A 19,511-nucleotide genomic window follows, 5' to 3' on the forward strand; every position below is an offset into this window, starting at 1 on the left:
TTAGGTCAATAAGCCTTTATCAAAATGTCAGGAGTGAAAAATGTGTCTTGGTGTAAGCCGACTGGTCGTTCCCTCCAGTCACAGGAGTCTATAGAACAATCAATGTTCTCTAAGCTTGTCTGCATGTCACGCAAAGAACTGGATGACAGTAACCATTGACTACATGTCTGTTTCATTGTCTTTGGGACAGCCCACATTTGCATACTTGCCAGTGTTCCTGTTATCCAATGAACCATGGAGAGTCTTAAAAAAAAAAAAAAAAAAACCCACACAACTCTAATGCAAATTTTGCACACACAAAACACACATTTTTTAAAAAAACCAACATAGCCAAGGCTTTGGTTTCCCCCTTCTTGTTATAATAATGAAACTATAATCTTGATAATCCTACAGTTTTTGATCCAAAAATTGCATTTGTTATTGTGCATAACATTTAACTTTCCCATTTTTCCTTCCAAGAAAATCTTTTCTTTTTTGTTTTGTTAATCCCCATTGGGCAGTCTGAACACTATTGTGTGCACAGCACATATGAGTTGAGGCCATAGATTTGTTGCTCAAATAACTTCTTTTGTATGAAAGAAGCAGCTAGCTCTCTGCTTAATGATTTGTCATTGTCTTTCACTGAGGGAGTTTCCTTCATATTAGTGATGAAAGAAGCTATATTAGCCTGCTACAATACAGAAATGTACTAATATATTAGAGCTTGTTGATTATATTTTTATAAATCAGTACTGTGTCATAAACAAAATAGACAACAGTCTTGTGTTAGTACTAATCACTATTTTAATAGACAGGCTCGTGTTCTCATTTGCATTTCAGTGTAGGTTTAAATGTATTTAATTAAGCTAAACAAAAGGGGAATCCTACTGCATGTGAAGTTACTGTGTTAGGCGTAGTATATTGTATCGTTTTCTATTGTGTTACAAATGAATGTCCATTAGGTTTTCAAAAAATGTTGTTGTAACAAATGTTTCTGAATAAAATTCTTCCAAGGTTTCCATTTATTCCTTTCACACATTATAATAGACTATGGACCAGATCCTCAGCTGATGTAAGTTGGCCTATTTCCATCTTTGTAACAGCCAAGGACCCAGCCAATATCATTTAATTTTCTTGAACCTGGAAACCTCTCGGGAGCACAGTAACTTTGTAGACAATTGTGATAGCTATCCTGATGCACCTGGCAACAACTTACAGAAAGCCCGGGACATTAGAGCCCATCACGTTAAGAGAAAGAATGTTGGCTGATGTCCTCCTGCCTTCTGAAAAATGTCGTAGTGTCTTTAACTTGCACCTGCATAACTTAGCTACCAGACATGAGGAGTTTAATGCATCATCAGAATGCTGGAATTTTAGAGCCCAGTCCAACTTCCATTAAAGTCAGCAGACTGGGCCCATGATTAATAAGAATCATTACTCTTTTTTTTCTCAGTAGCCCTATTGCTCTTTTAGCCTCTAAGGCAATACTCCGACTGACATCAGTGGGACCAGTATTTCGACTTAAGTATTTTAATTAATTAAAAATACACTTGTGTGTAAGCTAAAAGTGGTCACTTTCTTCAGCGCTTTTCTCACCATCTTCCTCCTCCTCCTCCTCCAGTGGTGCAATATCATGACATACAGGCATAGATGTCACAGACTAGTAATACTATTTAGCCTTAGAGGACAAATGTTGATTAATGGAATGCCCTGTTCTCTTCAGCAACAGTTGGGATCCTCAGTTGCCGAAGAACTGCTTGGCTTTTGTCATTCTAGTTTACTCAGACACCAAACTGCTCCAACAAACCATTGGTGTGTGCAGTGTTGTTGTCACCGTGTCAGTCTCAGGATATTAGAGAGGCAAGGTGGGTGAGGTATTATTTTTTATTGGACCAACTTCAGCTTGTCTCTCTCACCAACAGAATTTGGTCCAATAAAAAATATTACCTTACCCATCTTGTCTCTCAAAAAAACCAAGCAGTTTGTTCTCCTTTTAATTGCTCGCCTTTTAATTATATTTTAGAACGGTTATACCTCATGAACATTTTAATGTGTTACATGCCAGGTCCTGGGTATTTTCATCGAGAAGCCACAGCTTCTATTAAAGGTGGTTATTTTCCCTTTGTGCTCTAAATAGGGGATGATTTCTATGTAGAGCTAAGATCAGCTATTCAGTGAAACCAGATACTAATTGAATGTGGCTTTTAAATAAAAGAAATATGGGATTGCAACTCTGTTACTTTGAAAAAATATAATCAAAACTCCTTCTCCTGCTAATTGACAAAAGGCTACTGTCTGAGGATTTAAAACACAGATAAAAGTGCATTGAAAATCACACTAAATTCCAGTTTTGTATCGTTATTTCTCTGACAGATGCAGTTGGATGTTAGACCCTTCCATTCCATTCACTGTACACTTTGGAAACTCCTGGGTCAGTCCCCTGAAACGTTTAAATGTTCAGTCTGGCAGCGTAGTTGCTACAGAACTGTGTTTTAACCAAATTCCTGAACCATATTCTTGTACATTTCTTACAAAAGCTCAGAAATTTAGCCCAGTTTTGGACCATGGTTATCAACCCTTACTTCACTTTGTTCCATAGGTGAACACCTAACCCTGCTCAAGACTCCCATTGACTTTAGGGGTTGGGGACAGGATTTCACCCCATGTTTTAAAACTGCCTGGAAACTATCAAGCTGTAACCTGGTACCAGAAATATTACTTTTAAAAGTGTGGGTTGCACTTAGGCTATAAATGAGTGGGTAAATGGCTGGCTAAGATGATACTGCAAATGGTGTGTACAGTGTACTTTTTCTGGAAATGAGATATACTAGCAAAATATTTGTCTTGTGAATGCAGAGTCTGCTTGTTTTCTTTGGCTGTCAAGCAACTTTCTGTTTGAATTATTGAAGCCAAGTAAATTTATGCAGAATGGTTTCAGTTTTAGCACATAGAGAAGATCCAAACAGCATGCCATTCTGGTATTTAAACTTATTCTTTATCATACATTTCCCATTGCTTACACAGTTTTCCTGAGGTTTTGTAGTTTGGATCTTCTTGGCATATTGCATATTTTTCTTCTTCCCAAGTTTTACGTTTCGTTTTCTGTGTTCCTTAATGTCATCTGAAAGAAGAGAGAGAATATGTAAACTAGAAAATTAATCTAGTTCCCTGTCTGTTTCCCCTAGGAAATTGTATTAGTGGTGTTTTTTGGAACGGAGTATGTGATTCGCTTATGGTCAGCAGGATGCCGTAGTAAATATGTTGGATTATGGGGAAGGCTTCGTTTTGCTAGGAAGCCTATTTCTATCATTGGTAAGTATACATGGTTTGAACGATTGTCATAATTACTAAAAAAAAGCCACATTCCTATAAACACCTTGAACATTTAAAAAGAAATGGAGTTTCCCTAGAGATTCCAGCCAAGTTAGAATAAGAACATTTGTCTCTAGTATCTGTGCAGAACTGAACATTCTGAGGAATCTGTGGCATTGTTAGTTCCTTCTTTAAAAAAAAAAATAAATCTTTCAACTTGATTCTCTTTTCCAGAAAAGAGAGACTTTCCTTTTGCAGTTGAACTGAAGTTTTGCCAGAAATAACAGACTTGCATACAAGCCTGTCTCCCGAAATGGCTTCTATAACTTCAGCATTGCGCGCATCTCGTAATAGCTGCAACTGTCTATTTTGAAACAAAACCAAATGACCTCTATATGTTTGGTCCATCTTAATATTTTAATGTTAGTTTACTCTGCTTTTTGATTGAGCTACCTAGAGCACACTGGTGTGTGGCAGGTGACATGTAATTATAAACTATTATTTTCATGCTCGTAGGGTGAGGGTTTTTTTTCCAAAAAACTTTGACTTTCAGTGGAAATTGGGTGTTTAACTGGCCTATGTGGCTTTTAAAATCTCCTTCTTAATTCCTTGAATGTTCTAGCTAGTAAAGATTTTCAGAATACTTGCCCTGCAGTTGTTGTTTTTGCTATTATTTATCATATTTCTTATGGTAGCGCCTAGGAACCGTAGAAAATCAGGGTCCCACTCTGCTAGACACTGTACAAAGAGTAATAGACAGTGCTTTCCCTGAAGAATTTACAATCTAAATAGACAAGACAGAGAAAGGGGTTTAGTTATACTGGTGGGCATCCATAATCTTCATGGGGATGACTTTAAAATTTTTATAGGCAATGGACAAAAATGCTGCACCCTAGTAATTCATAAGAGCACAGAATTGTTCATTTGTCCATGGTGGCTTAGCCTCTCTATGTCTGTATTATGTAACTATATTCCATATGTGACTGTAAGTGTCATGCGCCTTTGACTGCTTCCCCAGTGCTCTGTCTGTTAATCCATCTCTCCTGAAATTACTACTAGCATTCCAAATCCCTGAGCAGCTTCAAACGGTGGCCATTTTTTAAAAAAACATGCTGTACAGTTGTTTTCTTCTTTTTCCAAAATGTGTACTTTCTTCCCAAAATTACCCTTGCCTGAGCCCAAGCTTTACAGTGTCCTGCCCTAGAGCAATTACACTTTTAAGATACTTTAAGGATAGATATCTCTCAAACTGTGAGGATTTTATATGCCAGTTGTCGCAATCCAGGGCAACTGACCCTGTATTCTCCCTTCCGTGATCCAACTAGGGCACTCAATCTAGGATCCTGGCTCCTCAGCTGTTATCTCTCTTGGGTAGAGACCGATGTCTCTCTCTTTTCTGAGCTGGGGTTTTCCAGGCAGCACAGTTCCCAGTCTACACTGTGATATCCCCAGCAAGACAGACTGCTTGCACTTTGCTTTCTCTCCAAAGGCTATGAACAGTGTAATTGCCAATGGTTACAAGTTACCCCACAGGTCTTTCTAAGCAAGCACCTTTGTTCTTAAGGTAAAAGTTTTACAGAGAAAACAATAAAAGAACCTACACACATACTAAAAGGCTTACCAGAGGTCACCCTAACTCTAACTTTGGACTCTGGTAGGTATCAGTCCTTCCAAACCTTCCCCAAGGATTGCCCCCCTCTTAAGACAGAAGGTCCAGTCCGTTTGCTGGATCAGAAGGAATGCCCGCAGTCGGTTTAAACTCAGGCTGTTAATCCACAATCCTTTTTGTCTGTTGCTCCTTGGAAAATCCATTTTAAACTATATAAATATATGTGAGCCTCTCCAGGTGGTGGTTCCTCTCTGGACGCGTTAAAACCTTAGTGAATTTGCCTAATCACCTCCCTCTTTTCTTAGTTCCTGGAGGAGCTGTGGTCATCCTCACCCAGGGAATTACATACAGTTTCTGGCCCACAATGATACGTAAACTTAATACAGTAAGATCTCACAAAGATATCACAGGTAACTGCCTATCTGCCACACCAGATAGAGCTTTATGCTATCAGAAGGGGACGATTCCCAACTTGCTATTGGTATGCAGGACTTGTTTCTATCCCGGGTAGGCTCCAAGATATCAGAATTTACATCCTGCCAATATTCTGTATAGTAAAGCTATTTTAGTTAGATTTTAAAAGCTCTAAAAAGCTATTAGTTACACTTTTCACTCTCTTCCAGGTCTCAACAGTTGGATTCATGTTACTAAGTCACCTGATTTTATAGATGAGAGAAGTAAACTGTGAACTGTGCCAGTACATTTTAAAAACAGCTATTAGAAAACACTGTAAAATACGTAGGGTATACAGAACATATCGTTAGGTTTTTTGACACACCATTGGAATGATCTGTCACATCTAGTTTTGCTGCTAATTAAAAGTTCAGCCATCCCTGACTCATGACAATAAAACCATTTTTATTATACCATTATGTATTTTCTTTCTACGTTACACCAGAGGTGTTGAGATATATAATCCTAAAACTTTATTTGGATGACTATCTAAAAATGTCACCCTTCTCACAGGTAAAATAATATCAGTGTTCAATTTAAATCACAATCTTATCAAAGCATTGCACGAAGCCTTGAACTCATTATCTTCACTTATTTTTATTTTCCAGATTTAATTGTAGTTGTTGCTTCAATGATTGTTCTTTGTGTGGGCTCCAAAGGTCAAGTCTTTGCAACCTCAGCTATCAGGTAATAATTTATCAATAATTGAATAGAATGTTGTCTGTTTTGATAAAGGTTTATTATTCCGCTCTCTCCTCTCCCTGTAACAGTTCTTAAATTCTAGAAGTGATCACCACTTTGGCATCTCTGTTGACACAACAGATCAGATTTTGATCTCAGTTACCATGCACCGGAGTAGATCAGAGTAATCCCCTCACATCTTCCCACTTATAATAATGAAATTGTATATAATAAAACTAGAGCTTCACAAAAACTTAATCAACAAAGTAGCAATGATACACTCAGATTTTGTTCATGTTTGCCAGCTAGTTGTATGGTTTTTACCAACTTTTTTTGCTTTTTGGATATCTACTGACTTTTTTAGGCTGTTCTTCGTAGTATATTTGGAGTTAGAGGTTGACTGTTGGAAAAGATATTGAGGGAATTTCCATGTGCCGACAATTGACTGAACATATCTCATGTGTTCAGGTGGGTCAGCCTGGCTGGTTTCTCTGAATGATGGGTTGAATTTTAGTTGCAGTGATGCTCTGTGACTGCGGTGGCACTCTATTACAAAGCATATCCTGTAGTTGCTTGCTTAGAGCATTATTTCCATGATCAACTATGTAAAAGTTTCTGCAAACTCAAGTTGTTCTCTTGCCCAGTAGATGAAAAGACCAAAGAAAATGTGGCTAAATTTCTAGCTGTGGAAAGTCATCTGTTTCTGCCCATTCTGCTTCCCTTTTGGAACTCTTAAAAGATAGCACCAGATATATGAAGATCAGCCAGGGATCAGCCCTCTCCATAAGATCAGCCATCTCCATAATATTCACAATCTGTTTCTAGAATTCCTGAATCACTGGGAATTCCTGCCAACCATACAAGTGAAAGCCTATTCCCCTTCCCCCACAGCTGCTCACATTTGTCTAATAGGCTGAGCTGAATAAAAGATGGGGGAAAGGGAGGAACCTGTAAGCTTAATGTAGTAACCTGACAATGATGTAATCAATGTCTTTTAATTTATCATTTAAAAAAAGCTTCCCCTCCCCCTGTATCACTTCTCTTGTATCCTCAGACCCTTGTAGCTTCACTTATTTAAAATTTGTATTCCAGGGGTATCCGTTTTCTGCAGATCCTACGAATGCTACATGTTGACCGACAGGGTGGCACATGGAGACTGTTGGGATCAGTAGTTTTCATACACAGACAAGTAAGTTAGATCTGACATAGGGACAATGCTTGAACAGAATAAGAAAACTATTTTTCTCGGTTAAAACCATTTTCAGGTCTTCTGTGTCACACCAGTGTACCTGAATTCGGTCATTATACTTCTACAGCATAGACAGCTATTATTCTTGAAAAAAAACATATTGCAGGTTTGCAAAATAGAGGTCTGTGATTTGCCAGGAGCATTTAATATTAAGCTAAATTAACGGAGGGTTTGAGCTGCTGACCGTTATTGAACTCAAGTTCCCTTGTGATATGGCTCTAAAGAGAGAAACTGCAGAGGTTTGATGCATCAGGAATTAGTTCTGATCCCCTTCTCTTTTGGTTCCTTTCTGTGTCCAATACTGTGTCATCTGTGTGCCCAATTGCTGTGCAGGAGGAAATAGATTATAATTCACAGGTAATCACAGGGACATGTTTTTAACCAACTTATTTATTTCAAATATTATCCTATCATGTAAACACTATGATATAAAAGCATGGAATGTAGGCAGATGTCTTCTTGTTGTTAAATATATGAACTTAGGAACATGTGGTGATTGGTTCAATTAATCAAACACTGTTGCTTTACTGTGTTTAAAGGACAACAGGTAAGTTCCCCAAGTGTAAAATTTTCACCTAAGTCCCATTTTCAAAAATGACTTGGGCACTTGGTAGCCTAACTTTCACTAAAAGAAAAGAAGTACTTGTGGCACCTTAGAGACTAACCAATTTATTTGAGCATGAGCTTTCGTGAGCTACAGCTCACTTCATCGGATGCTGTAGCTCACGAAAGCTCATGCTCAAATACATTGGTTAGTCTCTAAGGTGCCACAAGTACTCCTTTTCTTTTTGCGAATACAGACTAACACGGCTGTTACTCTGAAACCTAACTTTCACTGAATTTCATTGACTTTCAGTGAGACTTAAGCTTCTAAGTGCCCCGATCTCTCAAAATTTTTACCTAACAGCTAATTTTCAATTGCAACACCACCAGCACTCACCAGGTTTATTGCAAAAGTCATGAACAGTTAGTTTGAAATCCAATATCTGTGACTGAAGCACACATACACTTCTGTAAAACACTGGGCCAGGTCCTCAGCTGAGTTCTACTGAGCTCACTGGAGCTAGGCTGATTTGCACCAGATGAAAAGTCTGATGATCTATTTGAATAAACTGCTGTAATTAACTTTTTTTTTAACCATTTTAATTATTTTGTGCAAAAACTCCAGTGTCACATAGTTCAAAGCTCTTTAACAGTGGTTTTTATTTGTTTTTATTCTGCTTTCAGGAATTAATAACTACCTTGTATATTGGGTTTCTGGGCCTGATTTTTTCATCTTATTTTGTGTATTTGGCTGAAAAAGACGCTGTGAATGATTCAGGACAAACAGAGTTTGGCAGCTATGCAGATGCCCTGTGGTGGGGAGTCGTAAGTATGAAATATTTTGCAATATAAAATGACAGCGAACATCCTACATTGTTTACTAATACAAAAAGTTCCAGGAAGTGTGGGAGAACAGAAGCCAAATTAAAATTGCCTCATTGCTACAGTATCTTCTGTCATTCTTTTGATATCATGTGAGGCCAGCAGATAATGGTGCAGAAACAGTAAATTGTGGATATTTTAAGCATGTGTATTGGGGTCAGTGTACTCAACACCTCTTAGGATCAAGCCCAGGCATTGTAAGCACTTTGGAGCAGGGAACATCCCTCTTCCTTTGTGTTTTTACAGTGCCTAGCACAATGATACCCCAGTCTTGACCACCTAGTATCCTATTGCATGTCTAATATATGGTATTTATAAGGTGCTACTTACCCTTATGTAAAAATAGTATCTAGGGGCTGCATAATTGGTATGAACATTTTGGAACACCCCTAAATACATGTTCTGCTGCTCTTGTGTTGTAAACATCATTCATTAGGCTGTGAATGATGGGAAACTTTGTTCTTTTCAGCTACCTTAATGGTAATGATTGATGGAATGATTCCATGGCACCTCTCAGCTAAGGCAAGAGTCAGAACTTAGGCCTACTGACTCCAGAGTTGTCCATTTGTTTGTTCCAATAAATGCACTAATTTTGTTGCATCTACTAATGATGATCTCTCTCTCTCTCTCTCTCTCTCTCTTTTTTATTGTCCTTTCACATGCACATATTAAATTGTTTATCAGCCATATTCTGAGAGTTCTATTTTGTACTTTCCTTTCTTTTCCCTCTCTGAATTATAAGAGTCTAGACTGAATTAGCAGACTGTCACAGCGGTTGCACTGTATGTCAAAAAGTACCTTTTTACCTGGTGGTACTTATCAGAAGGCTATAAAAGTGAGAGATGGAAATAACCTTTTAGATTATCCATGCCCTCTCTCTTTATTTCCTGGATGTGTCTTTGCTATTGCTGCATGACTGTTCTTAGTAAATGGAACCATCCTCATTAAGCATTCCAAATCCTTAAAAGGAATACATTGCATGGACATCACCAGCGATTCAGCATATGCATTTTCATAATGCCCTTTATTTTTGGATTCTTATCTTTTGAGGCTTTAAATCACATGGCAGACTTAGATTTTTAACAATAGTGAGACTAGGAAACTAGGGGTCACAGGAGGAAAAAATGTAGCACTGTATTTGTCTGACCTGTAATCTTGACCAGGAGGACGTGTTCTTTCTTGAGATATATTTTTTTTAAAAATTGTTTTTGCTTGTGTTTTGTTTCCCAAATTTCTGCACATGGTACCACTTGCTTTTCCAGCACTAAAACATGTATTGATGAGCATGTCAACTGCAGGTCTCCTGCTGCTGGAGTGTATCCCTCTCATGAGTATCCGTGAAGTGTATCCCTCTCATGAGTCCACCAATTTATTATGCTACTTAGGCTGCTATTGCAAACTTTATAGCTTTTTCTCTTCCTGTCCACCAAGACTACAGCCTCTTCTAGGATCAGAAAACTTGCCATTCAGCACAAGGAAGTGGCAATTTGGCAAGTAATTTTTTCAGGGCTTTCCTGACAATAAAGCATGTTTTTCTCCTCCTTCAGTGCCAGGTTCACATGACACTTAAATTAACAGTGTCAGATGCAGCGACATCTCAGTACATTCACCTTGATCTTAGCAATGAAAGTTGTACCTCTGCCAGGCATGACTGGTTCACTAAAATTAGAGTAAAGCTTTTCTTAGCTGGAATGAGACCAATAAGCTTATAAAAATGTCGGCAGGCCTTGCTTTAGGGAATAAGATGATCAGCTGTGGGAGTAATACATACTGCTTCTCCCCCATCACCCCGATTATAACAAAGTTGTGTATTTGGTACATTTCATAATGGGGAAATTCTTCTGCTGAAACCCCCATCAAAGTGCAGGACATTGCTGGAGATATGGTTCTAGATTAGATGAATTCCCCAGTCCAAGTATTTTAATTTAACATATACGTTTTAATACCCTACTTAATCTCTAGTTGGAGAATGCTATAGTAATCTAGATTAGTTTTGGTAGAAATAAGGATAACAGTCAAGAGGTCTTAATCAAAGTAGAACAGTTGTAATTGCCTGGCCAGCCACATATGAAAAATACATCAGAGACCCCAGGCTGCTGACCTGTATGGCAAAGTAAAGCACAGGCATAGTCCTTGCATAATTGGTAAGGACACTTCCCTTTTTTCCACTCCTCTGGATGCTTTCACCTACTTGTATGATGCATACATCTGCTTCCATATAGTCAACATTGAATTGCAGTCTTTCATCCCAGGCCCTGTCCCAGCGAGGCAAGGGACTGGAAAAAGAATAAAATTACAAAAGCTGGGTCTGATGGGTAGGGCATGCAAAGGAGATGAGTCACATCACCATACTGATGTCTACAACCCAGCGGAAGGACGATCCAACAGAGAGGAAAGATTGTCCAGTGGAAAAGTGGTCCCAGGCACAATCCCAAGCACTATCTATAGTTTTATGTGATCTCAGTAGCTATGCTTCCTTGTTTTAAAACCAATAAAGGCAATGAAAGAAAAATATATGTTAAATACATTTTATAGACACCTGGTTCAGGTTAATTGTTAGGAGGTAATTGCTGGGCACAGTATCGGTACAGGCTTAGGGCTTATCTATTTAAACGCTTAGTTCACAGCGAGCTGGTATGTAAACCTGCCCCATACTAATCTGCTGCGCATTGTGTCCATGTGAAGCTCCCTAATGTGCTTTAATCTACTCCCATTTCAAAGTGGGGTGGATTCCAGATGGCAATGCTTGCTGTGAACTAAGCGTTCACCTAGGCAAGCCCATAGTTCCATGGCCTGGTTGGGGGAAAAAACAAGACCGAGAGGGATTTGGGAAACCTGGTTTCCATCACCATGTTCTTGATGCCTTCAATAAAAAAAACAAAAACCTATGGAGTCAGGATGATGATCAGGGAGGCTGATGAAGAGTGATGATAGTTTGAGCATGTGAGGCCAGATTTCCAAGTGCTCAGCACACAGCAGCTCCAGCTGGGACACTCACAGCCAGTTTTTCAAAGCAGTTCAGTACCCAACCTTCTGAGCTCCTTTGAAAATTTGACCCCATCTATTTAAAACAGGGCAGCACTTCCCCTGCACGAGAGAAGCATTCACAATCAGTGTTTCTCATGGGCCAATAGTCTTTGCTTTGGCTAGCCATCAAGGATCTGGGTCATCTCACACGTAGTTGTCACCTTTCTGAACACATGCAAATACAACCCTGGTGCACTTGAGAAGACTCTTCATGGCAAGTGCTGGGTAAGAGGTGCTCTGGTTTTATCACAGCTGGGATTTTTTTGCTTTTGACAAAAATAAGGAAAGAATGCACAATGTTGCTATTTTAGGGTGAATACTTTTCACTGGGCCTTCTGCTGAAAAACCTTCCTCAATTTGAATTTATTTTAGCACTTCATACTGTACCTGTTAGTCTGTGGCCTCCCTAGAGCAGCCTGAAGGTAATGTCCAGTATTGTATAAAATTTTTGTGTCAGTTCAGCTTTGGAGGCAAGCAGATGCCGTTTAAGTTACCTTCTGCCAATTAACTTACGTTCTGACAGAAAAGTACTGTCATTTATGTATTACCAATGATTTATTATCTACATATAAAATACAAATATTGTGATCTAAAACAAAGAGAAAAATGGAGGAGGAGGGGGAAATCTAAACTATTGTGGCTAAGCTATTGTTCCTATCCCGATTTGTAATCTTGAAGATTTAATATATGGCTTCAAGAAAATGCCGAAAAAAATGTTCTCACAAATCTCACTTTCAGGAAACCTGTTTGTGTATTTCTTCCTTAGCCATTAAACTGAACCCAGCCTGGGGCAGATTTAGGGAGCTCTGCTTTTCATATCTGTTCCATGATACAGTATTTCCATCTCCCACATCTGAGCAAACCTCCTTCAGGGAAACCATGATGTAGATTGCCTTGGCTACCCCCTCTGATCATGAAAACTATTTGCCCTGATCGACTACTGAACATTACTTCTGCATGGATAATACAGTGCACAGATGCCTTTGAAAGGCATTCTTAACGATTGTCTGCCAGGGGTCTCATTTAGTTGCAAAAGGTTTCTGTCCTTTCTGTAAAATTCTTAGATATCTGCCTGCCTACTGTCTTCCTCTACACTGAGGGCCCAGTTCAGCATAACCATGTAAGTAATACCATCTGTTTAGCCACACGCATAAGCATTTGCTTAAATTCCATTGAAAGTCAGTTGGACTTAAGCACTCGCTTAAGTGCTTTTGCTGAACTAGGGTGGGAATTCCTTGCAGACTTAACTTTAAGCCATGCATAAAAGGTTTGCTGAATCAGGGCATAAGGTCTTCACAGATCAAGTTGGTTTCATCCATTCTAGTCATTTAATGGCAGGTGCACATACGTTTTGGAACATTGCCTCACAAAAGGGAGCCTACATCATTTGGGGGCTTTCTTAAATACAATCTTAAAATCCAGAGTAGACTGTAACTTGAGTTCACTTTTGGGCATGTAAGGAAAAACAAGTCCGTTTGTTATTTGCAGACTGTACTAAGGGAGGAGACTGGGCTCACCTCCACCCCTTTCTAATCTTCTCTGGGTGTTGTAGGTTCTTTGAGCATGAGTTCAGATTTCAAAATGCCGCTTACTTGGGATTTATGCATCTTGTCTCTGAACTTTGATTTTATGGGCAGTTAAAGTGGCCTTTAATCCTCTCTTAGTAAAGACCTGTGGTGTGGGATTGGTTTTCTCCGTTTCTTTCAGAATTCTTGCGAGCAAAATATCGATAAAGGAACTTTTGTATGTAATGAGCATCACCTTTCTTTCAAGATCTTTGCAATTGTGTTAAAAAGATACCAAAGAGCTAGAAGACAATTCTGGCTAGTAACATTCAAATAGTTTTTAGAAACTGATCTTCCATTTCAATGAAAAATAAAGAAATGTTTTATAACTAGAAATTGATTACCTTTTAGGCCAGATTTTAAACTGTCATAACTTCATCTATTTCAGCTGAGCCAAGACAATTTATACAAATTGAGTATCTGGATGTACATGGTTAGCTTTTCCAATTGAATGAACTGTTTTTACAAGGTGCTATGTAGGGTCTAGATGTTTGTACTAGGTTGAAATGAACCACATTGCAGTTTTCAGTGTGACCTAGCTAGAATTCTAACAGGGCTGCTTTAATATATTTCACAAGCAGGTCCCTGAATTCTAGGCATGGCTCCCGTTCCCCTTCTGCAAGGCATTTGACTTGGTGCCATTTTGATTAAAAACTAGAATGATATAAAATTAACTTGTCCCATAGATTAAAAGCTGGCTAACTGATAGGTCTCAAAATATAACTGTAAACGTGAAATCACCAATGAGCGGGTTCTAATGGGGTCTGGTAGGGTTCAATCCTTGGCTCTCTTATTTAACATTTTTATCAATGCCCTGGAAGAAGACAAATTCATCACTGATAAAGTTTCCAGGTAATACAAAAATTGGGAGAATGGTAAATAATGAAGAGTGCATTTCACTGATACAAAGTGATCTGAATCACTTGGTACATTGGGCACAAGCACATGCTATGTATTTTAATAGGGCTAAATGTAAATGTATACCTCTAGAAACAAAAAATGTAGGCTGTATATGTTGGGGTGCTCTATCCTGAGAAGCAGTGACTCTGAAAAAAGCTTTGAGGATTGTGGTGGATAATCAGCTGAACATGAGCTCCCAGTGTGATGCACTGGCCAAAAGGACTAATGCAATCATAATCTTGAATAGCAGTAGAGAGGTTATTTTATCTCTTTGTCACTGGTAAGACGGCTACTGGGATACCATGTCCAATTCTGGCTCCCACAATTCATGAAGGATGTTGATAAATTGGAGAGGGTTCAGAGAAGAGCCACAAGAATGGTTAAAGAATTAGAAAAAATGCTTTATACTGATAGATTCAAGGAGATCAGTCTATTTAGCTTAACAACATGAAGGTTAAGGGGTGACTAGATTGCAGTCTGTAAATATCTACATGGGGAACAAATATTTAATAATGGGCTCTTCAGTCTAGTAGAGAAAAGGTATGATACGATCCAGTGACTGGAAGCTGATGCGAGACAAATACAGGCTGGAAATGAAGTGTATATTTTCAACAATGAGGGTAATTAACCACTGAAACAATTTACCAAGTGTTGTGGTGGATTCTCCATCAGAGACCATTTTAAAATCAAGAATGGACGTTTTTCTAAAAGATCTACTCTAGGAATTATTTTGGAGAAGTTCTGTGACCTGTGTTATACAGATCAGATTAGTTGATCACAATGTTTGCCTTCGGCCTTGGGAATCCATGAATGCATGACTATATGATACTTGACTATCTTGCATAAGTAAAACTGCCCTTTTCTCTTGTTTCTCTTAACTCTGAGTCATTTATATAGTGCTTTTTCTTTTCACTATAAATATTATTACATCATTAAGTATAGTAAAGTAAAAATATGGAATGGAAGAAATTATCTGTAGAATTTTCCCCACACCCTTCACAAACTATTATCAGAATCTCTTCATATGTAGGTTTCAGAGTAGCAGCCATGTTAGTCTGTATCCGCAAAAAGAAAAGGAGGATTTGTGGCACCTTAGACACTAAAAAATTGATATGTAGCAAACTTTTGCTCAAACATTTCCTTTGATCGTGCAGATGAGATTTAGAAGATACTACTCGGATTGGCTGCTTTACTTTCTGTTTGTGGGTCATGCCAGTAGAACCATGCCAGAGAGAGATTAAATGCAGTTATTCACAGGTCTTTCATGCAGAAACTGGGCTTTGCACAAAATCATCAAAGTTAGGTAATAGAAACTCTCCGTTACTTGTAGATTTCAAGAATCATGTGCTCAAATTCAACACTGGAGAATTCAAATCCAGTATATGGTGGTAGCTGTTGACTTTGTGCATATACCCTGATTAATGGTGGTCAGGAGATATCCACTGTTTCCCATTTATTTGATTAGTAACCGTGGGTGGGCATGCTGTAGTCTCTCAAACAATGAAAGTGGATATCTGTTTACTATTAAAATCTAAACAAGTAACAATGGATTAATTATCCGGCTTGGATACAAAGCTGCCTGTATTCCCTGTGGGTTTTACTGCCTGTGTGTGTGCACAACCATAAGATCATTTGTGTGTGTGTGTATTAGAATCAAGCCATTTACTTCTGAATAAAAATAATCGTAACACTGCAAGCAATAAATCATCAATGCATTTTTGCAAAATTTTCTTTTAAAGAATATGGATTTATAAATCTGAAACCTGCTGGGAGGTTTTAAAATCTTTGTTAAGATTAATTTCCTTTAGTTTAGTCACCCTATATTCTGGGGGGGAGGGGGAACAAACAAAAAAAAATACCCTGAATCTTTCCTCACATCATCATTAATACAGTACAATGCAACTTACTTTTCTGTGATGTCTTTCATTACAAATAATAAGGAAAAAAATCAGGTCTCTCTCAAGCTCTGTGACTGTTGAAGGTAAGTTGGTGAAACCTTGTACCAGCCTCTCTTTCACAGTGCAGAGAAAATAACTTTGGTGCATGCACAGACAAGCCCAGAGCTTTTATCTAGTTTCCAGCATTCAGACTCTAGCATACCTCTTTGTGCTGCCAGATCTCCCAAGCTAAGTAGTTTCAGACTTGGTCGCTATTTGGATAGGAGACCTACAAACAACAGCTAGGTTTTGTACGAAGTGATGTAGATAATTGATAAGGTGACACACTTTCCTCTGAGTCAGCTCTGAATTCATGCCAAGTTTGATGTTAGGGGACACTGAGGCGCTGTCTTTTGGAAGAGACATAAAATCAGATTGATGAAATTAAGCTATTGTTTGAACAGAGATTTTTGCTTATTTGCTTGCCTGCAGATTAGAGAGTTAGAACCAGTTTGCTGTGAAATTTAAGATGGGATGCGTGAATCTCTGTACTTATAATTAAGCCATAGACTTCTTCAGTTCCACATCTACATTCAAAAATATTTTTATTTGTTTTGTGATGGGATTTTTAAATTAGGACTTTATAAAATGGTCAATGGCTTTATCGTTCAGCCTTTGATCCAGTTCATGATCAAAGGATCTTGTGATCATCTTAATGAAAGTCACATAATTCATGTATCAGAGTAGCAACTGTGTTAGTCTGTATCCGCAAAAAGAACAGGAGTACTTGTGGCACCTTAGAGACTAACAAATTTATTTGAGCATAAGCTTTCGTGGGCTAAAACCCACTTCATCGGATGCATGCAGTGGAAAATACAGTAGGAAGATAGATAGATAGATAGATAGATATACACAAAGAGAACTTGAAACAATGGGTGTTATCATACACACTATAATGAGAGTGATCAGTTAAGGTGAGCTATTACCAGCAGGAGAGAAAAAAAAACCTTTTGTAGTGGTAATCAAGATGGGCCATTTCCAGCCGCTGACAAGAAGGTGTGAGGAACAGTAGGGGGGGAAAATAAACATGGGAAAATAGTTTTACTTTGTGTAATGACACATCCACTCCCAGTCTTTATTCAAGCCTAATTTAATGGTGTCCAGTTTGCAAATTAATTCCAATTCAGCAGTCTCTCGTTGGAGTCGGTTTTTGAAGTTTTTTTGTTGTAATATTGTGACTTTTAGGTCTGTAATAGAGTGACCAGGGACACTGAAGTGTTCTCCAACTGGTTTTTGAATGTTATAATTTTTGACGTCTGATTTGTGTCCATTTATTCTTTTACATAGAGACTGTCCAGTTTGACCAATGTACATGGCAGAGGGGCATTGCTGGTACATGGTGGCATATATCACATTGGTAGATGTGCAGGTGAACGAGCCTCTGATAGTGTGGCTGATGTGATTAGGCCCTATGATGGTGTCCCCTGAATAGATATGTGGACACAGCTGGCAACGGGCTTTGTTGCAAGCATAGGTCCCTGGGTTACTGTTTTTGTTGTGTAGTGTGCGGTTGCTGGTGAGTATTTGCTTCAGGTTGGGGGGCTGTCTGTAAGCAAGGACTGGCCTGTCTCCCAAGATCTGTGAGAGTAATAGGTCGTCCTTCAGGATAGATTGTAGATCCTTGATGATGCGTTGGAGAGGTTTTAGTTGGGGGCTGAAGGTGATGGCTAGTGGCGTTCTGTTATTTTCTTTGTTGGGCCTGTCCTGTAGTAGGTGACTTCTGGGTACTCTTCTGGCTCTGTCAGTCTGTTTCTTCTCTTCAGCAGGTGGGTATTGTAGTTGTAAGAATGCTTGATAGAGATCTTGTAGGTGTTTGTCTCTGTCTGAGGGGTTGGAGCAAATGCGGTTGTATCGTAGAGCTTGGCTGTAGAGAATGGATCGTGTGGTGTGGTCTGGATGAAAGCGGGAGGCATGTAGGTCAGAATAGCGGCCAGTAGGTTTCCAGTATAGGGTTGTGTTTATGTGACTATCGCTTATTAGCACTGTAGTGTCCAGGAAGTGGATGTCTTGTGTGGACTGGTCCAGGCTGAGGTTGATGGTGGGATGGAAATTCATGTAGACCATTTGATATTTTGGAACTGCTACACAGATCGCTGACAATCAGCTATGCTGGGTTATAGATCTGCTGAGTCTGGAGAATTTTTTTTCTTCATGACATCTGCTGAGTTGGGATAAAACCCCTGATTTTCATCAGAGATTACCTAATCAACCCTAGGTGAAAGGCCTAGCAAGGAATGCCAACTTTCTAATTGCACAAACCCAAACACCCTTGCCATGCCCCTGTACCTCCCCTTCTCTGAGGCCCTGCCCCTCGCTCTCCCCCACCCTCACTCACTTTCACTGGGATGGGGCAGGAGGTTGGGGTGAGGGTGCCCGCTCTGGGCTGAGAGGTGGGGCTGAGGGGCTTGGAGTGTGGGAGAGGGATCCAGGCTGGGGCAGGGGGTTGGGGTTCAGGCTATGGGAGGGAGTTTGGGTGCGGGAGGGGGCTCAGGGCTGGAGGTGAGGGCTCTGCCTGCGGGTGCCGGGTTTGGGGTGGGCCAGGGATGAGGGGTTTGGGGTACAGGAGGAGGCTCCGGGCTGAGGCCAAGAGGTTTGGAGTGAGGGAGGGGGTGCAGAAAGGAGTGCGGGCTCTGGCAGGGGGGTTGGGTGCTGGAGGGGGCTCAGGGCTAGGACAGAAGGTTGGGGTGCAGGAGAGGGTGGGGGCAGTGTGAAGAGACCCCCAGGCCACCCCTGCACCTAGGAGCTAGAGGGACATGCCCGTCACTTCCGGGAGCTGTGCGGAGCCAGGGGATGCAGGGAGCCTGCCTTAGCCCGACTGTGCCACCAACCAGACTTTTAGCAGCCCAATATCTCCCAGATTGCTTTCAGTAGCCACTGGGAGATCGACGCCGATTGCAGTAGACTACCGGCCAATCCAGGAGGGTTGGCAACCCTACTTATAACTCTGGTGGGAAGTACCTTATTCATGGAACTTCACTACAAGAGGAGCTGCTAGGGAGAGGCATAACCATGAAAAGTGGCAACAGGAGCTGACTCAGTGTCCTTTCCTGTACCACCACAGCGATAGCAGCCTTGTCTCAATTCTGAGATTACTCCATGAATGTTAGCTTCATTCTGGCTCTGAGTCCCACACTGTTTTCCAAAGGGTGATGATGGCAGACTGATTTGTGTTCCTGAGGGAGAGACTAGAAAAAGTCTACAATTAACTTGTTTTGTACCTATTAAAATTACTTTGATGCATTTCTTACCTGAGGATTTTTCTCTGAGACTGCAAATGTGCTTGAAATCACTTTTTAATGAAGAGAAGAATTATCTGTTTATACATCCTTGCTCAGAGAAAGACACTTTAGTCAGTGTTTTAACATTGACCAGTT

The 19,511-nt window shown here is 39.7% G+C and overlaps 1 protein-coding gene across 2 annotated transcripts in view; it reads left to right on the forward strand.

Moving 5' to 3' along the window:
• Positions 1-19,511, forward strand: part of KCNQ1 (potassium voltage-gated channel subfamily Q member 1) — a 534,879-nt gene that overhangs the window by 144,522 nt on the left and 370,846 nt on the right. For both annotated transcript variants that reach the window (XM_007062959.4, XM_027825414.3), the window contains exons 3-6: positions 3,165-3,291; positions 5,962-6,040; positions 7,127-7,223; positions 8,511-8,651. In XM_007062959.4, the coding sequence (XP_007063021.3) occupies positions 3,165-3,291; positions 5,962-6,040; positions 7,127-7,223; positions 8,511-8,651 (444 nt within the window). The remainder of the gene's footprint in view (positions 1-3,164; positions 3,292-5,961; positions 6,041-7,126; positions 7,224-8,510; positions 8,652-19,511) is intronic.

Source organism: Chelonia mydas, chromosome 6 (assembly GCF_015237465.2).
Source record: "Chelonia mydas isolate rCheMyd1 chromosome 6, rCheMyd1.pri.v2, whole genome shotgun sequence".
Taxonomy (NCBI): Eukaryota; Metazoa; Chordata; order Testudines; family Cheloniidae; genus Chelonia; species Chelonia mydas.